Source organism: Pangasianodon hypophthalmus, chromosome 11 (genome assembly GCF_027358585.1).
Source record: "Pangasianodon hypophthalmus isolate fPanHyp1 chromosome 11, fPanHyp1.pri, whole genome shotgun sequence".
Lineage (NCBI taxonomy): Eukaryota > Metazoa > Chordata > Actinopteri > Siluriformes > Pangasiidae > Pangasianodon > Pangasianodon hypophthalmus.
This window is the reverse complement of record NC_069720.1, coordinates 23,130,629-23,144,765: the sequence shown is the minus strand read 5'-3', so window position 1 is coordinate 23,144,765 and position 14,137 is coordinate 23,130,629. Positions and strand designations below refer to the sequence as shown.

Sequence of the window (14,137 nt, the reverse complement as noted above, 5' to 3'; positions counted from 1 at the left end):
ATGTAATGCATTATATAAGGCACAGGTTCCCAAACGTGGTCCTGGACTACCCCCTGTCCATTTTAGTGTTTTTTCAGCTCCCAATACACCTGATTCAGCTAAATCAGTGGTTCCCAACCTTGTTTGTCAGTTGAACCCCTTCAGCTTAACTTATTTGCTCCCTGAGATTTCATGCAGGCTAAATTTAAGTGAAGCCTTTGCTTGTTGAAACCTTTCTTACTCATCAGCTTTTGCTGCTATTTAAAGCTACACATCCTTAGCTTGAAACATTTGACTAGTTTTGTAACAAGATTTTAATGTTTTGTTTAAAAAAAAAAAAAAAAAAAAAAAAAAAAGCTGGCTTCATGTTCTCACTAGAAAGTTTCTCCAAACAGTTCACACACTCTGGGAAAGGGTTTGACCTTGTTACTCTCTGTTGACATAAATCCAGATTTTAAATACTCCTCGCTGTACTTATACAATCTTTCCCGCTGTGGAACTATTGTTAACGGATTTGACCATGGATGTTCCTCCTCTTGTGATTTTCTTTTACCAACAACATATCCATACATAGAGGACTATGTATTCCAGCACCACGTCGGTTGTGCCTTTATCAGTGGATGTTCCTCCTCTTGTGATTTTCTTTTACCAACAACATATCTGTCCCTGTTAAGAGATTTTTAAGGAGTTGTAAAGATGACATTTTTAGCCACAAAGAATGAAATAGTTGGCTCACGTGTTAAGTTTAACTCTCACAAGTTTAACTGGTATCACTACAGGGTGTTCCAAAAGTCTCCATACATAGAGGACTATGTATTCCAGCACCACGTTGGTTGTGCCTTTGTCAGTGGATGTTCGTGGACGTCCTCTTCTCAGTTGGTCCGCAACACTTCCAGTCTTTTTGAATTTGATCATAAGTTTGACAACAGTATTGTGTGTGATGTGCTTGCTATGTTTCCTGTATGAAGTATGAAAAATGTTGAAAGATATTTTGCTAAAAAGTGTTAATTTGCCCTGTGTGTGGAGACTTTTGGACACCCTGTATTATCACATGACATGAGGTCAGGCACTGATGTTGGTGAGGAGGTCTGGGGTGCAGTCGGTGTTCCAGTTCATCCCAAAGGTGTTCAGTGGGGTTGAGGTCAGGGCTCTGTGCAGGACACTCGAGTTCTTCCACTCCAACCTTCACACACCATGTCTTCATGGAGCTCGCTTTGTGCACAGGGGCATTGTCATGCTGGAACAGGTTTGGGTCTGTAATTCTAATATTACAGCATACAAAGACATTCTATACAATTGTGTGTAATGGTCAGGTGTCCACATAGATTTAGCCATACACTAGTATATCAAATACCAAATGCTGTATTATAAAATAATTCCACCTGTGGTGAATTCTGAAGGTATACAGTGCATTATATCGAGCATAGAGGTAGTTATGCAGGGAATACAAGAAGCCATTTAGGTCCATCTAGACACAGCCCAAGTTAAAATAAGGCAAAGTACCGTACTACATGTCTGCATATCAGTACAGTATGAGAAGAGCCACATGGCTTCTTCTCAGACAGGGTGTAGAAGCATGATGTCCTGTGAGAAGAGAGAAAACAGAAGACGAAATGAAAACCACACACAGTTATTCATGTCAGTAGTGAAGGCAGAGGCCACGTCCATGTCCAAACTCAGACACTTAGCACTAAGCAGGCATGTCATAGGAGCACACTGTCTGGAGTTTTAAACAGTGTTTAAACAGAGTATGTAGCCTACATGAACACTTTCATGCATAGTGTCCACATTTACGTCTATTTTTAGGATAATATAAAATCACCTCCAACTTACTGGAGACCATTACTGTAATTTAACATAATGCATTATTCTGATTTCTGGTGCTGTCTGGGCTATTTGACATTCTCCTACAGCATGTCTCTGATACATCTGTCCAATCTTTCTACACAAAATCCTAAATTAAGGATTTGAAAAATGCTGTAGTTTTTTTAATCAGCTGCATGATGGAACAGGCCCAAACCTGCATCTAATTTTTTACCTGATGTCTTTGATGCATTGTATTCCTACACAGAGACAGTCCATTTAATATTTATTTAATATTTATTTATAGATTATAATATAAAAAAAAGTCAAAATTTATATTACATGCAATTTTGAGTTATAAAAATCTGGATGTTTTTTTTTTTTTATTTTAATTATGCATGAAAGGGTTAATGTTGTAAAATGTAAAATGTTGATCAGCATGTACATTCCGACTTGCTCGAGCCTCGTGTGATAAACTGCAGGGAAGTTAGTCTCACCTGAGAGCAGCTACACATCATTACACCTTATACAGGTAGCAGGTGTCCTGCACACACTGCACTGAGCAAGCCGGAGTGTGTGTGTGTGTGTGCGCGCGCGTGTGTGGGTATGCCACTGTGTGTGTGTGTGTGTGTGTGTGCGCGCGCGTGTGTGGGTATGCCACTGTGTGTGTGTGGGTATGCCTGTGTGTGTGTGTGTGTGTGTGTGCGCGCGCGTGTGTGGGTATACCACTGTGTGTGTGTGGGTATGCCTGTGTGTGTGTGTGTGTGTGCGCGCTTGTGTGTCTGTGCTTGTGTGTGTGTGTATGTGTGTGTGTGTGCGTGCGTGCGCGCGTGTGTGTGTGTGTGTGTGTGCGCGCGCGTGTGTGGGTATACCAGTGTGTGTGTGTGTGTGTGTGTGTGTGTGTGCGCGCTTGTGTGTCTGTGCTTGTGTGTGTGTGTATGCGTGTGTGTGTGTGCGTGCGTGCGCGCGTGTGTGTGTGGGTGTGTGTGCGCGCGCGCGCGCGTGCTTGTGTGTGTGTGTGTCTGGGTGGGTGTGTGTGTGTGTGTGTGGGTGTGTGCGCGCGCGCGCGTGCTTGTGTGTGCGTGTGTGTCTGGGTGGGTGTGTGTGTGTGCTGCTGTCAGTTGTGTAGTCGGTGCTTGACACCCCACACATCCCTAACCCACCTTACAGTGGTGCTGTTGTGGAAGAGAAGAGGATTGAAACAGATTTGTCCATGGCTTTTTCTCACTGGTGGAATGAACTTATGAGGTATTTTAACTCTGAGGTGAAAACCGCTGGCATTTCGGCTGCTGTCGGCTTCACGTCCGCGTTATTTCTAGTCATTTCCTATTTAATGTAAGTAATGGCTCTCTGATTTCCTGCTGTTAAGAAGGTGTGTATCCTGGTGTGAAGTTCTGGGGCCTTGCTTTGCAGGCTCACGTGCAGCAGGTCTCAGTTGAGAGATGCTGCTGCCTGTGTGTTGTACTCTCTGATTGGAGACCTGTGTCACCTTGCTGGAGCTTTTCTCTCTAATCAGACAGTTTTTCAGGTGAATCCAAACAAAACAAGCTTATTTAACTTTATTCATCTCCAAACCTGAATTCCTCTTGACTAACTTGAATTTCTCTTGTAGCGTATTATGGCTTCGATAATGGCAACCTTGGATGTTGTGCAGTTCATTTCAGTCACTTTGCCTCTTTGTTGGTGGTACCATTCCACCACTGGTAAGATGGATTCACTGCGTTCGTGTCATGTTCCTTTACTAATATGTGATGAATGAAAATAGCAGACTATATGCTATATGGCCAAAAGTATGTGGACACCTGAACATTGAATATCCCATTCTAAAACCAGGCATTAATATTGACTTGGTCCCCCAGACTTTGCTGTTATAGTAACCTCCACTCTTCTGCACAGGCTTTCCACTAGATTTTGGAGCGTGGCTGTGGGGATTTGTGTTCATTCAGCCACAAAAGTACAAGAGTTTGGGCAAGGTGACTGGTGCAATGTTGGTGTTCCAGTTCATTCCAAAGGTGTTCAGTGGGGTTGAGGTCAGGGCTCTGTGCAGGACACTCGAGTTCTTCTAACACAACACAATGTCTTCATGGAGCTCGCTTTGTGCTGGAACATATTCGGGCCTCTTAGTTCCATTGAAAGAAAATCTTAATGCCACAGCATACAAAGACATTCTAGGCAAAAATTTGCGTGCTTCCAGATTTGTGTCAGCAGTTTGGCAGAAGGTCCACATATGGTTGTGATGGTCAGGTGTCCACATACTTTTGGTCATATAGTGTTAGTCAGTCCTGCATTTGTGCTTCCTTCAAGGAAGGAGAGTGAGAATGTTAAGCAGAAGAAGGAGGCAGAACGTTCTTGTGGTTTGTCTGCTGTTTGGAACGGGAGGATGTGTTTACGCTGATATACATGTACGCTACATGCAAGCTGTCGCCTATGGCTCTCCGAATAGCAGGAAGCTTCTGAATGTCATTGTACATGTGAGTGACCTAATCCTCTCTTACCTGCACAACACCACATGTGGTTTCTAATAAAGCATGCCTTGGAGCAATATGTGCTCCGTAAGTATGTATGAATAAACATTTGAATGGATTTGCAAAACACTTAACGTTGTGACACAAGATTGTATTCAAGAAGTTGTGGTTTTTGTTGATTTCTGAGAATAGGATCAGACTGAACTGCTTGGTTATGCTCTCGGTCTTCTGTCCTTCGCCATTAGCTGGACCTCCAGGATTCCCTTCTTTCTGAAAGCTGTGAGTAACCTCCATGAGCACCTCCAGTCAATTTGGATTTGTTTGTTGAGAAAGTTTTAACAAATTAACACCACCTTTTGTTCAAATATCTTTTTGTCTTGTAATTTGCATCCTGCAGAACAGAGGAGAGATGAGTAATTCAACGCATGTTTTCTCAAGAGCTTTTAGTGCTTTGGCTGGAGCGCTTTATGCCTCTGCTATTCTGCTCTATGACCCGCGACTGGAGTCTGTTGTTAAAGCACTGCCGTGGATTCTCTCAGGAGCGTGCTGTGCAATTCTGGATTTCTGTGTATCCTTTTCCTACAGCACCTATAGGCACAGATCGTCCTTCTAACTCCTCCTGGTGTCATTTTAGTTCTTTAACTATCTGAACTTTCAGATTTTGCTCCTCTCATGTTATAGACTCTGCTATAAGTGGCAGTCTGTTGGAACGCTGGATTCGGATACAGAGTCCCTTTTGGGCAGATTCCACAGGGTTACGTCTGATCTGTATCACACCCCCAAAGACATAAATGCCAGAAAGCATATTTCATCCTGGAAGAGCAGCTCATCAAAAAAGCCTGAGATAAGACCTTATAGAAACACTAATGTTCAGCCTATTCGAAAGGTATGTATTTTTTTCTTTTGTAGGCTGTGATGATGATGATGATGATGATGAAATCTATGCTTTCCTCTAATGCTGTCGTGTCTAGTTCTTGTATCTTAAAGTACAATGATCATAGGTGTATAATTGAACAGGATGGATAGTGGCAGTGCTTTTGGAAAACACTATGATGCTTCTTACATTACCAGTCAAATGTTTTTTTGTTTTTTTTTGTTTTTTAACACCCTAGACCCTACTAGCATTATGAAAGCTCAATGAGCTCATTTCAAATAGTCTGAAATGGAAAAAAAAAAAAAAAAACTAAGACAGTAAGGAATGGCTATAGGTATTAGGTAGGTGAATTGAGAAATGTTTCTTTTTTTACTTAGATCTTGATCACTCTAATTACATGCTTGAAACACACATTAAAAAATACACAGAATGGCAATTAAATTCGAACAAACAATTAACAAGATTTTTTTTTTAAACCAAGGATAAAACTAGACCAAGCTAGCATCAAATACTGTATATTTTTCATACTTAGTGTTTGATGCTAGCTTGGTCTAGTTTTATCCTTGGTTAAAAAAAAAATCTTTATGTAATATCTGAGAAAATCCAGGGATTCCAAACCCTTTGACTGGCAGCGTATACTGATATACACTTAAACTATTTGATTATATAGTTCCTTGTTTTCTAGGTGTGTTTGAAGGAAGTTACCATCACTCAGGAGGACTCAGCAGAGAGCCAGCCTCTGAAGGGATCTGTGAAGGTGGTCAGGGTCGATGAGTGTTATTCCTCAGGCAGTGCTACAGATTCGTCTTCTCTCAGCTCTGAGCTAGAGGTTAGCAACCCCTTTTTCAATCAACAACACTCTGATCAATGCAGGAAATAGTGCTAATGAAAGTGTTTATATGTAGGGCAGGAGGACCATATGCAAGCTAGCAATTAAACATGATTTTAGGTTGTGTGTGACTTGGTTAATCTCTTATAAGGAAACTTCCCGCTAGTTACCTAGAAGTTTTAACAAACAATGTTATCCTCTTTAGGAAGAGTTAACGTTAGCTTTCTGAAGAGCAAGCTTAACATGTTTAGTATCTACAGTAATGTTTTTGCTACCTTCTCAGCTACCTTCAGTACTGCTGACCCACAAAGTTGGAAGTAAAATCCACAATATGTACAATGGACTATATATGATTTCTGAATTAGATTACAATAAAAATATAATCTTTTGGACCAGCTGTTACAGGAGCAGGTGAAGCTGAGGCAGATGGAGGGTAATAAGGGGCAGCTTTTGGAAGGGAATAATGCTGAAATCGTAACAGGCGCATCTGGATGACAGATAGAGCCACAGAGCCATTCAGTACAACAAAGGTTAAAAGTAAAAAAAAAAAAAAAAAAAAAAATCCAAATTGTAATATTTCCTATATTTGTGTGTCATTATAAGATCTAGATGCATTTTTTTTTGCATTTCTGGTTGAATTAGCAAACTGTATTTTGATGAATAGATGAATAACTTAGCTAATGCACCGTTTCCTATGGTATGATAGGTAGGTGCAGTAAAACAAATTCCTCTTTTTTTAAAAAAAAAAAAAAAATCATCTCTGGATGAAGGTGTTTTACTTTTTTTTTTTTTTTTTTTTTTTTTTGCTGTGAGCCAGTAGGTGGCAGTAAAGTGTTGTACAGGTGAGCGAAAGGTGTACCCTGTCTGTTCTGCTGTCCAGTGGTTTAATCATGGAAAGGAATTTCCCCATATTGAAAGCTGATTTCAACCTTTCCTGAATGATTCATAACACTTAACTACATTTTAAAAATATTCTCAAACACTAAACTTGTAGAACCCATGAGCAGTTCAAGACTTTGCAGTTCTTACTTTCATAACTTTCATAATAATAGTTATTAATAATATTCTTTAATACTCTGAATGCCTGAATAATAAGCCTGGAGTTTAAAGGTTAATTAATAAGTGTTTCCAAGTGTTGCCTCAAAAAGGAAGAGTCTGCTTATTTAGGCGTTAAAGCTGAAGGCTAATTATTTTTTCTTTCTGTCCTAGATGTTGTTCACATACGTGTTATTACTGATCTTGTAGCTTGATGCTCACCATGCTTTCTAAAGTGTAGACCTAACAAAAATGATTGCATCTCGTTATTAGGCAGGTCTGTGGTAAAACCGGCCACATTATGACCAATCAAATTTGCATGAAGGTAAATGATGACTATGCACCTTCATGGAAGATGATGGCTGTTCATGATTTCTGATACTGTTTGGCACTATAAAGTCACAAATCTACCACATAGGTGAGCCGTTTATTATAATGCTGCCCTGCGGTCAACAAATCTCAGTTGCAACAATGTACTACAGTAATGAAATATTCCTCCTCCATGGTTGTTTGCAGGAGGAACCTACTGAAAGTTTAGTCCAAATCCTACCCAGTGAACACTGGTGTTGCAAATGGGCTTAGCAAGGTTCTTGTCTCCAAATGTGTGCATTCAGAACTGACCACAGAACTGCTGTCCACTGCATGTGGACACCTACATAAAATTTGTATTGGAAATCTGCCTGTTGTAAGTGCTGTGCATGGGAAGGTTTATGATTAATATCTGTGTATCCATGTATGACTAACATGGGTACAAAAAGTAACCTGACAACAGTGCCACCCAAACAAAATGACCAAGAAGTTCTGAATACATTTTGCAGAATTTTCCATCTAACTATTTATCTGTTAATCTGAATCATAAGTGTAGTTTAGTAATTACCAGTTAAAACCAGGTTTTAATGAGTGAATACAAGGTCATTTTACATTCTCCTTGTTCAGTTGGTAAGTTGGTAATGATGATGAAACCCGTTCATTATGAGCTCTAAATTTTTCTCTGTAACCTTTGTTTAAAAAAAAAAAAAAAAATCCACAAAAATTTCTATTCTCTAGCTTATTGATTGGGTCCTGCCTGATGTGCATCTGAATTAGAGTACCGTGAAGATTCAGGCTGAGAGGATCCAGGCTGTGAAGAGAGCACTAGAGTGAATGCAGATGGAAACTCAGACATTAATACACAGATATTACTTCCTTTTCTTGTCCCAAGACACACAGCCAGACCCAGTATTGCTACAGCTATCTTTTGTCCTGTAGCACAAGATTGGGGATTTGACTCTCTCCCTCTTTCTCCTCCACCTCAATTTCAGGTGGAAATTTTTTTTTTTTAACAGTCATTGTTGTCTATTCAACTCATGCCTCATTTCTTATGGTGTGTATAGTCATCCGACCATTTCCTTTTTGGGGGTGGTGGAATTTTAAGCATCATACATGTGGTATGCACTATGAAGTTCTTTTACCAGAGAATATGGATTGATTTCCTAAGGAATAGCAGTAAACAGTCATTCCATCCATATCTCCTTTTCTTGCTCTCTCTTAAAAAAAAAATGCAGCTTATCACTTTGCTGAAAAACTGCAAAAATTGCTACTCTCCTGCTCCGAAAGGTATCGCTCCATCCTGAAGACTTTCCTGTGACTGTGACTGTTACAAAGTACTGACACCCGCGACTCCATTCATAAATGTTAAGTGTATACTTCCAAAAACTTCACCACATCAACAATTATGCATTTTACTTTGTTAAACATGTTTTTTTTTTAATTCGTTTATTAGTCTTAGATTTTGTGGAGATGTCTGTGCTTTGTAAAAGTCTATTTATATTTTCCGATATGAAGGTTGTTGCTTGTTATTCATTCAGCTTGTCATGTTGCTGACAAACCAGTAAGAATAAACTCCTGTGTCCCGAAGACTCGAATCTCGCAGACGTCCCATAACATTAAACAGTTAAAAATGTGTTGTTCATTGCTAAATTAAGAATTGTAATTGATGACAAATCCCTGTCGTATAAGAAAAATAGCATCTCTGAAATTTAAAAACTACTCAAAATAGTCCAATTTAAAGTTTTCTTTCATTATCATTATTATTATTATTTGCATTTGCAGTTAAAGGAGTCCTGAAAGTGATCTCAATATAAACACACCTGTTACTGGAAGGCCTCGATGTTAGTTAGAGAACATACCTTAAAAAAAAAAAAAAAAAAACAGCATCATGAAGACCAAGGAGTTATCAGAACAAGTCAGAAGTGACAAAGGGCTTTGAAAGGTATAGCTCAGAGTTTGGTTAGAATTAAAATTATCCCAGACTTTGAACATCCCATGGAGCACCATTAAATCCATTATTACACAATGGACCATTTTTCACCTCCTACAGTCTCAGAAGCACTTTGCTTGCACAATTGATGAAGGAAATTTTCCGAAAATTCTGTTTCTCTGGAATCTTTGTGTACTACACTTGACTTTTACTACATCCACTATACAGTATATACATACTGTATAACCTGTACCTTGTGCATGTATGTGTGATGCAGTTCAGTGAAAGCAATGGCTCATAACCCTGCATTTTAGTGCAACAGGAAATCCTTCTTGTGTGCCATGTTTTCTGGCACAGCCAAGCCGTTTCTTGGCCCTCACTGTTGCTCTTAAGAATGCCTGATTATTGAGGATGTCAAACAAAAGTGAATTGCTCAAGGTGAAAACAATCGAACTTTGTTTTATTCACTAAACAGGAAAACAGTAAACTATGTGAAACTTCTGAGAAGCACATGGACTATGGAGTAGGTTATAGTCCAGTGTTCGGCGCTCCTGCTGTATCTTTTGCAGCAGAGTTCTCAGTGTCTCCTCCTATAACAATAAACTCGAGGTTGACCTGATTGTCTTTTTGTTTTCCTATCAGACACAGCACTTGGGGAGAGCGTTGCCCCGTCCACTTTTTGTTCTCTGCTCTTTCATAACTCTGTTTGTCTGACATGTTTTATATGTTTTACATTTGTTAGATCACAGAAGGAGTCACTGTTAAATATTATCTTGGTCATTTGTACACAGTGTCTAAGTCACATGGTACTGTGAGAGAAATGGACTTTCCTTTAATTCTAGGTGTGATTTATTTATTTATTTTTTTTTACTCGTTCTTTGGACATCAAACCACAAAATAAAGTATAGAGTTTTTGCTAAAGTGCATCAGAAAGCAATCTCCATGCAACCCTTGATTTGTGAGTGATATAAACTCCCTGTATCATTAACTTATCTGTTGATGTTCTACTTGGTTATGTGAATCCTGGCCCAAAGCCATGCTTCCATGACCACCACACAGCATGAATCTCTCAAAATTCCCCACCATTGTGTCTGGATAACATTTGCACTAAGCACTCAGACAGGCTGGATTTGGAAGCTGTGAGAAACGGCTGTGAGGTCTATAGGGATTTGGCTCTCTTCTCAGCGATTTTGTGAGTGGCAGAGGTGCCAATATCATTTACATTCACATTTACATTTACTTCCTTTGGCTGAGGCCTTTATCCAAAGTGGCTTACAGCTGAAACAGGATACAACTGAGCAGTAGAGAGAGTTAAGGACCTTGCTCAAGGACCTAACAGTGGCAGCTTGGCAGTTGTGGGATTTAAACTCACAAGCTAACAATCAGTAGCACAGTAGCATTGTGGCTTAACCACTGAGTTACCACTGCACATCAGTGGTTTAGCCTTACCATTTACAATTTTACCACTGCCCCTGCCAGAAAAGGCAATTTACTGAAAGGGAAAGTTTGTAGACACCTGACCATCACACACAAACTGTATGTGGTTCTTCCCAAACTGTTGCCACAAAAAAAACAGAAGCACACAATTGTATAAAATGTCTTTGTATGCTGTAGCATTACAGTTTTCCTTCACTGGAACTAAGAGGCTCAAACCTGTTCCAGCATGACAATGCCCCTGTGCACAAAGTGAGCTCCATGAAGACATGGTGTGTGAAGGTTGGAGTGGAAGAACTCGAGTGTCCTGCACAGAGCCCTGACCTCAACCCCACTGAACACCTTTGGGATGAACTGGAACACCGACTGAACCCCAGACCTCCTCACCAACATCAGCGCCTGACCTCACTAATGCTCTTGTAGCTGAATGAACACAAATCCCCACAGCCACGCTCCAAACTCTAGTGGAAAGCCTTCGCAGAAGAGTGGAGCTTATTATAACAGCAAATCTGGAATGCGTATGTGTGTGATGATCAGGTGTCCACAAACTTTTAGCCATATAGTGTACTTTTGCTTCACACCATCTTTATCTACATAAACTTTGACTTGTGAACTGGTAAACCTCAGCCTTTATGAGCTTTCAGTTTTGCAGCATCTGACATGGATTGGATTGCAGACTGGACATGAGAGACTGAACTGATTTGCTTTGTGGGAACTACAAAATATTTCCATGCAAGTTAAGTCTTAACACTTATACTGTATGTATGACCAAAAAAAACAGGCCCAGGCCTTTGTTGTAGTTAGAGCTGCTGCTTCAGTGTCCTGGTGTGCCCACACAGCTCTATGTCCTTGGGAAAATGCCTTATATGCTGAACTTGATATGCCATTCCAGTAATGCCTCTTACCCTCCAGTGTTTTCTTCTCATTCATGAATTTATGCAGTGGGACTTTGAGGAGACTCCTCCACAATGGAGTTCACAGAATGGAGACAGGCAAAAGATGGATGCGTTCCCACTGCAGGAGTGGACGGTAGACCAGAGGTCAAAGTCGAACATGAGATCAAGCTCTACTGTCTGTTTCTGTAATGCTGCTGATCTGGGAGAGAGGATGGTTTCTGGATCACCTGGCACTAACTTTCAGAGCCTTTCAGATTCTGTGAAATGATTCTGGATTCACAGCAGATGCCTCACTGATTCAACATTGTGAATTTTCAGTACATTCATATTTAATGAGATATAAGCTATAATAAATGAGAGTAAACATAAAGCTGCTGATTTAATATTGTTTTTGAACATTTACAGTCATGTGTAGTGATATAAGATTTCCATATTTCCATATAGGACTTGTAAAGAGTCATGCCTTTGTCAGGTTAAAGAGACAATATATCTGCTGGCATGCATATTCTTTCCTCAGGGAACCATTTCATTTTTTCTGTTTGTCACACATGCCATCCTCCTACATGCCACAGCACTGATTAATGAGATGACACTAAAAGCTGAAACATAAGAAGACAGAGCCAAAACAGATAAATGTAGGGAGGTGTCTAATAAACAGCCATAATAAAAAACAACATTGCCCTTTCACAGGCCTAATAGTTCAGTGGGTTGTTTCCTGTATTTTGATAGTTGGACAGTTTTATCTAAGCTGGACTGCAAAAAGGTCCAGCAGCCGCTGATAAGACCCAGACCAGACGGCCAGGGATTTTAAGCTTTCTCTCTGGTCATCCGCCTTGGCCATTCTTGTTCTGTGACTTGGTGGCTTGGTTGTATTGTGCCCATGTCAGTCTTGTCTAACAGATGAGTACCAAGGAGACTTCCCAGAAAGTCTGATAATGGGACAATGTAGTGATTAGAGGTTGTTGAACACATTGTGGAAGTGGATCGGGGACGTATCAAATGACCGATAAGGTTCCAAGGTGCTGTAATTCAAACGCAGCAGATCCGTAAATCTTTTTACTTCCACTATTGTCCGTTTGGCTGAATATTTTTCATCATATGACATATTCAAGATATCTAACTTTTTTTCTTTTTTTGGCTCCTTCCGATCCCTTTTTGAAATGGAGTTATGGATGGTCTGTGGGGCCAAATCACAGGCTTTAGATCCCATTGATGTATATAATAAAGGAGTGCTGATCTGTCAGTCATTCAAAACTACTGAACCAAACACTCTGATATTAAAAGTCTGTCTATACTTGATGTTGTACTGAATATCGGGTGTGATTCGGCCATAGGCCAGGTGCTGCAGGTAATCGTCCCCGCTGAAGAAGGAAAAAAAAAAAAAAACAATAGAAACCATCACAGAATTTCTAATGGTTTCCACTACAAATACCATTACAATCCTTCAGCTAACCATTAAAACCAGTATTATTATCATTATTGGTCCTTAATGGTATCCACTAGACATAACATGCCACCAATAGAAGGCAACAAGTTACCAGTAGAGACCCACAGGACCATTACAGTTTCCATTAAAACCAATACAATTCCCATTATAGCCATTAAAACCATTACAAATTCTATGAGGGTTTCTATTGTTATTTTTTTTCAGCAGGGATTTCAATATCGCTGATATTCATTACAACAGCGCAACTGCGAGTGTGATATTGCTTTTACATGACAGTTCTATAAACAATACTGAGTAACTGAGATTTCAGACCCAGTATGAGCAAATATTTAGTTTATTTTCACTCTTTTCAACAAAAATAGTGCCCAAAGAAGCCACAGCTGGATAGTGTTGTGTGTTGCCATGGTAACGCACAGAATGATTGACAGCTCATAGTAAGTGTAGTAACGGTTTCAGTGTAACAAACTATTGCTAGAAGTGGAATTTCGTGTAGTGAACACAGACAAGTGCAGTGATACACACAGTGAAATGCCCCAGTGCAGTTAGTGTAAATATCAGCACACTTGGAACGCCGCTTGTCCTTTCAAATTAGACTGGAGCTAACTGTGGACTATAGGAATCTAATACAGACCCTTGTATGACCTTACTGACCACTGCCTGGGCTTTCCTTGACAACGTGATGTTAGGGCCAGAGCAACAGGTCTATTTATTTTCCCTTTAGAAACTTGGGGAAATAAAGCCACAGTCCGGTCCAAAGAAATAAGTGGAATTCAAACTGCAGCTGTGAATGGAGTTCTTGTTTTTCTTTTGGCAGAAGCCTCCAAGCTCAAACACTGGAGTCATTAATAGCTTTCAGTTCAGTTCTGTTTTGATATTTAATAACTGACACGGCATTACTGTAGCTTGTAGCATTAGTAGCAGTATTTCAGTTTCCATTCGACCAGATGATCTACACTATATGGCCAAAAGTTTGTGGACACCTGATCATCACATGCTTATGTGGTTCTTCCCCAAACTTTCGTCATAAAGTTGGAAGTACACAATTATATAGAATGTCTTTGTGTGCTGTAGCATTACAATTTCCCTTCACTGGAACTAAGAGGCTGAAACCTGTTCCAGCATGACAATGCCCCTGT

The 14,137-nt window shown here is 40.0% G+C and overlaps 1 protein-coding gene across 1 annotated transcript; it reads left to right on the top strand.

The window, feature by feature from the left end:
- Positions 1-2,686: 2,686 nt before the first annotated feature.
- On the top strand, positions 2,687-11,924 carry tmem44 (transmembrane protein 44). The gene is made up of 9 exons (XM_034308462.2): positions 2,687-3,117; positions 3,196-3,310; positions 3,395-3,485; positions 4,087-4,253; positions 4,440-4,526; positions 4,645-4,815; positions 4,906-5,133; positions 5,807-5,950; positions 11,601-11,924. The coding sequence occupies exons 1-9, from the start codon at positions 2,996-2,998 to the stop codon at positions 11,820-11,822; spliced, it is 1,347 nt and encodes a 448-aa protein (XP_034164353.1). The 5' UTR covers positions 2,687-2,995; the 3' UTR covers positions 11,823-11,924.
- The last annotated feature ends 2,213 nt before the right edge of the window (positions 11,925-14,137 follow it).